General features: G+C 40.8%; 1 protein-coding gene across 1 annotated transcript in view; it reads left to right on the forward strand.

Moving 5' to 3' along the window:
• Window positions 1-6000, forward strand: part of LOC102496264 (AP2-associated protein kinase 1) — a 179472-nt gene that overhangs the window by 101938 nt on the left and 71534 nt on the right. The window contains exons 3-4 of the mRNA XM_006151323.3: window positions 3642-3750; window positions 5691-5833. Of these exons, the coding sequence (XP_006151385.1) occupies window positions 3642-3750; window positions 5691-5833 (252 nt within the window). The remainder of the gene's footprint in view (window positions 1-3641; window positions 3751-5690; window positions 5834-6000) is intronic.

Consider the following 6000-nt stretch of genomic DNA (forward strand, 5'->3'; position numbering starts at 1 on the left):
CGAAAAATCACCCCCCAGGGGGGATGGTCACGCCGCAATCCCTTCTCCTCCATTCTCCTCTCGGGATCTTGGGCATGCACGCACACGCGCCCGGCGTGAGATTTAAGCCACCAGGTCCGAGACGCGAACCGTGGTCGACTACGTGGGAGTCCAGCGACACAGCCATTACGCTAACTGCTGGTTCCCTGTATGATGTTTTAATACCACTACACTCAGACATCTATCAGATAGAAGCTTTAACCCCGGTCCTACCTCTCGGAGAGTGTAAGAATTGAAAGGGGATGGAAGATGTAATAAACTTTCCAACATGCCAAGGATTGTGTGTTAGTATTCCAAGTAGACTCCTTCTTGTACTTAGAGTGGAGGAAAGATGTGCATGTCATACCCAAACACAAGAGTTAGTGGTTTCACTAAAGAGGTTCACATTTTATTTTGATAAATGCTGTCCATCATTTACTAGAGTCTGATAGGAGTCTCATGATACCCCTATAATGTGTGCTCTGATCAAACCAAAGGCATCTGATTGCTGATGGACACTGAAAGGCGGATTTGGACTTCTGATCCCTTTGCCTGAAGGCAGAAAAAGATGAATCATCTTCCAACTTAAAGGGGCAAGAGCAGTGATAGGAAAGAACTAAAGCTCAAGATGTGTTTTGTGTTCACATCTCCTGCTCCACGTGGACTATGTCCTTGATAATGAGGACGTTGAATTGGCACTGGTGATATTTGAAGAACTGCTTAAAACAGGAGAGAGATCAGGGCTGGCAGCAGTAACACAGTGCTCTCTGATGCTGGACCCACGTGGTAAGATCTGTCCTTTGCGCCCAGAGGTCTCCTTTTATTTGCCAGATGCATAAGTGCCTCTGATTTAGCTACGTGAGGCTGGAGATGGATTGTGGTGTGAAGACCCTATTTGGGCCCATCTCTCTCTTTCTCATGGAATAAGTAAAATAAATAAACTTAAAAAAAAATACAAAATGAGGTCAGATAATTTGAGGTAGGCAAATATCTTCATACTTTATAAAGGGTAGAGTCTGTATAGTAGGGAGCTCAGAATTTATATAGAACAAGAATCTAAAACAGATTATCTAAAAAGATGCTTTGATGCTATCTTCTGTGTAAAAAAGTTGGTATGTGTGTATACATAATATATATTGTTTGAGTTTTCTTGAAAAAAAACAAACACTGGGAAGATAAAAGAAAGAATAAAAGCAGTTCTCTGTAGGGAGTGCGGACTGGAGTAGAAAATAATTATCTAATATTTTGTACTATTTTAATGTTAACATAATAACTGTGGGGAAAAAATAAATTTTAAGTTGTTTTGTAGTCACTTGGATGAGTAAGCAGGGACCCAAAAAGCCTTCAGGTTCACTAAGAACAAGCCATGTCATATCAACATCATGTCCTTCTTTGGGAAGGTCTCTGGGTAAGGAGCTCAAGGGGGGTCTAGTAGATCCAGTATTTGTGGATTTTGGATACTCGTTTGGATAAGGACACTTGTCAAAGATCTTTGAGCAAGATGGTGAGTCTAGACTGGATAGTAATACAGTTAGATGTAACTGCTACTGGCGGCAAAGGTTTCTGATCAGTGTTTTCATATTAATCTGGAGGAAACTTCCTAAGATAGTAGTTTACAAATTAACTTTACACTATTTTATATTTAATGAATAACTTGGTTAAAGAAATAGAAGACACGGGAACCAGCAGTTAGTGTAATGGCTATGTCGCTGGACTCCCACGTAGTCGACCGCGGTTCGTGTCCCAGACCCGGTGGCTTATAACTCACGCCGGGCGTGTGTGCGTGCGTGCCCAAGATCCCGAGAGGAGAATGGAGGAGAAGGGATTGCGGCGTGACCATCCCCCCTGGGGGGTGATTTCTCGCTTTCTGTCTCTCTGTCTCTCTCTGTCTGTCTGACGAGCGCATGCGCCCTACAGTGAAAATTGTCTGGCAAGCGCACACGCCCTACAGTGAAAATCTCTCAAAAAAAAAAAAAAATAGAAGACACACTTGTATTATATATATTAGGTGCAATTATGCACCTAATATAAAGTTGGAAGATGTAACAACTATATCTGGTGACAGAATGATTGTTATAAATTGGAGCAGTGGACTGATTCTAATGAGATGAAATAGCAAGGTAAGGTCATTTACTTGGATTTTTATTTTATTTTAATCAATTTTACAAGCATAGTTCTGGGGAGGAAAAGATTAAAAGCAGCATGAGTAGAAAAAGACTTAGGTATTTAAGTGGTCACTTACCCCAATATAAGTGTATAGTATGATGTGGCTGCCAAGGAAAAAAAAAAAAGCAGAATGTAATTTTTAGCTACATTAATAGAATTACAGAAGGAAATAGTGCTGGTCTACTCTGCATGAGTCAGACCAGCCTTGGAGTATTCTTTCATTGATTTCCTAGGGCCATTCTTATAAAAAGAACATAGCAAAGCAAAGTATATAAATGTGGGAGCAGCCAACATGTCAAAGATAGTGGGGGTGTTTAACATAGAGATGAGAAGACTCAATCTAAATAATACTTTTCACCTGTTTAGGAAGTAAAAAAAAAAGAAAAAAAAAAAAAGACTAGATTTGTAATTTTACTCTAGAGAGGACAATCTAGAAAATCAGGAGGTGGAAGTTTCCAGATGGATATAGGAAAGAACTTCCAAAAATGACAGTAGTGTAGGTGGACTGAGGGCCTAAGGAAGTGGCATTATTCTATGCTGTATATTAAAAATAGTTCTTTTTTTTTTAAAAGAAATTATCACTTTATATTTGTTCACAAAACACACTGCCCGGTATATTCACTTTTTCCTTCCTAACTTAATTCTCAGTTATCTTGGATGTTCAACATCATACTACAAAGATCTCCATTTGTGAGCATAGAAATGACTGTGCCAAGGCGTGTGACAATTTCCAGTGCCTACCTGGTCCAGACACCTAGAAGATGCTCAGCACAGACTTGTTAGATAAATTAATTCCATAAGCAGCCCTGAGAGATCACATGCAGTTCCAACTGGAGAGCTAGAAACATGTCCCATCTTATGTCCCAGTTGGTTTCTTAGAAGGACTTAATTATGAGCAAAATGCTTAGGTCTGGATGGTTTGGTAGTCCCTTTAATATAGAATAATAAAAAATAACTGCAAGATAGTTATTCTTTTCATGTATTTCCTAATAGAAAAAAAAACAATATGAACCATTTTAAAATCAGGTAGAACTCACTTTTGCCTATACAACCAGAGAATTTTATATTTCTGAATTAAAAATTCACATATTTAAGTAGCTCATCCTGTCTCTCTCCTCTTAGCTCCTCTGCAGTGTTTCTGGAGGTGGGATTTTGGCTTCCGATTTACATGGAGAACTGAGGCAGTGAGCAAGTAGGCACTCTGTGCATTGGGCCCTAGAATTCAGGTTCTTGGGAGTGCTGAGTCTTAGTAGGGTTGTGAACTTGCCTTTGAAGTTCTGGCCATGAATCTCAGAGACTGCTGGAGACCTGTTCCTGACCTTGCTCTATAGTCTTTACTTCTCAACACAGCGTTGTCTCTGTTTATTTAAATGATCTGTGCTGATGGAACTGACCAGCTCTTTCTGTCCCCATTGATATCTGTAACTGAGGGTGTATTTCTCAACTCTTCTTCACAGAGGGACCTGTCGGGGCACAAGAACATTGTGGGTTACATTGATTCTAGTATCAACAATGTGAGTAGCGGCGATGTATGGGAAGTTCTCATTCTGATGGACTTCTGTAGAGGTATGTGTATTAACCTCACTTTTAATTTAATTTAATCTATTTATTTATTTATTTATTTTTGAGAGATATTTACTATAGGGCACGTACACTCACTGGAGAGACGGCAAGCAATAACCTTACTCTTAGGCTCTCATTTCTCTGCATTTTGTTGTCAAGGGTGTGGCAGGCCATGTCACTTACTGTACACGACACCCTAAAGTATATTGTCCTGGTTTTACAGATGGGAAAACTAAGAGTTTAAAAGAAAATCTGTTGTCCACTCTTGTCTATTCTTACAATGTCAAGTAGCAATGGCACAAACAATTGAAAGTGATGGATAATTCACAAGTTCATTTTCCTTAGGTTTAGGAAGATTTGTGGCTTTTCTGTGACTGAAAACATAGAATCAGGGCGCATGCGTCCTTTGTGATGCTTTAAAATAAATGAAGATACAGTACAGATCCAGCTCCAGATGGGCTAAGAACAGTGCTGCTCTCCCACTCCCCCACTCGTGTGTTCTCTGCCCCACTCACACCACCATCCATCTGTTACGGGCTTGAGGGATCCCTTTTGTCCTATAGGAATGACTCTATTCTTTTTGCCATAGAACTGTCATTTCTAGTAAGACTATATTCGATACTGCTATGTTAACAGTGGAGTTAAATCGATGAAAGCTTGGTTTCGGGAAGCATTTATCTCGGGAATACAGGCTTTATGAATTTATTCAGAGTTAACCACATTTCACATGATCATTGCTGGGAGGTTTCACTTTTTTGGCCTAAGCAGCTCCCACCTACAAGATTGGGTCATTGTTTTACTGTTTAGTGCCCTGTTTTATAATCACGCTTAGTATTTTCTAGCCCTTAAAGATATTGTCCATAAATTGAACATATTAGTGATCCCCCAAATTTATTTATTTATTTTTGAGAGATTTTTATTATAGGGCACAGGCACTCACTAGAGAGACGGAGAAATGGAGAGACGGCCAGTAATTTTAGCCTTTTAGCTTAACCAGTCATTTTAGCCTTCCCGGTATTATACCTGATTCTGTAAAGTGCCACCAAAGATGAACTTGACAGTTTGTTTACTCCTTCTCATCCCCTTTAGGCCATAAAAAAATTTTTTTTGAGAGATTTTTCCTGTAGAGTGCGTATGTTCGCCAGAGAGACAGAGACAGAAAGCAAGAAATCACTCCCCCAAGGGGGAAGGGAGATGGCTGCACTGCAGTCCCTTCTCTTCTATTCTCCTCCTCCTGGGATCTTGAACACACACACACATGAGCCTGGCATGAGTTTGAAGCCACTGGTCTTGGATTTGAACTTTTTGACCACGTGGGAGTCCAGCGACGTAACTGCTACCCCATCTGCTGGCCCCATAACTAAAATGTTAAGAGACAAGGTAGTAGGAACAGCCAGGGATCTAGATAATTTTGTAAATAAGGTCATCAGACTTTTGGTCCTGGAGGTTAAGTGCTGGTGTAGCATTTCTGCAAGCCATGCACGCAGTGAGTAGTAAAACCAGAGAGAAAAGGCCGTTCCTAAAATACAGACTCTAAGGCTTCTTTTCCCTGCCCCCGGGTCCATATTGTGCCCTCTAATTCATAATAGAAGATATGGCAGGTTGAGGCTGTGGCCTCATCTCATACACAAAGGGGCGGTATAACAGGCCACGATAGCAGGACCGTATTGTCAGTTCTAATACTCATCCCAAAGACATAATGAGGGCAGCTCCCATCTGGGGTGCCTTATAACATAATGCATTAGAGAAGGCATTGGGTCACAAAGAGAACAAATTCCACGCTAGGAGTCAGGACCACCTGTGTTTTAGTCCTGGCTTATCCTGTGATTGGTGCTGTTGCCACGTTCAGGCTGCCCATCTTTGGACAGGCAGTTATTCTCTCAGGCTGAGTGACAAGTCTGAATGTTTATAACATACGTCTCCTTTGCTCTGTACCCTCTCAGGAGGCCAGGTGGTCAATCTGATGAATCAGCGCCTGCAAACAGGTTTTACAGAGAATGAAGTGCTCCAGATATTTTGTGATACCTGTGAAGCTGTTGCCCGCCTGCATCAGTGCAAAACTCCAATTATCCACCGTGACCTAAAGGTAAGAGACCACATTTCCATTAAGGACATTCTTCCTGAGCATTTTTTATCTGTCCCAGAGATACAGTAGATACTATGGGAATGTGAGAAAAGTTAAGAAGTTTAATAGTTCTCTGATTATTCTAAGCTTACTCTGTGTTTGGGGAGGAAAAAACACAAAGGAAAAAG

Source organism: Tupaia chinensis, unplaced genomic scaffold (assembly GCF_000334495.1).
Source record: "Tupaia chinensis unplaced genomic scaffold, TupChi_1.0 Scaffold000316_1, whole genome shotgun sequence".
Taxonomy (NCBI): Eukaryota; Metazoa; Chordata; class Mammalia; order Scandentia; family Tupaiidae; genus Tupaia; species Tupaia belangeri.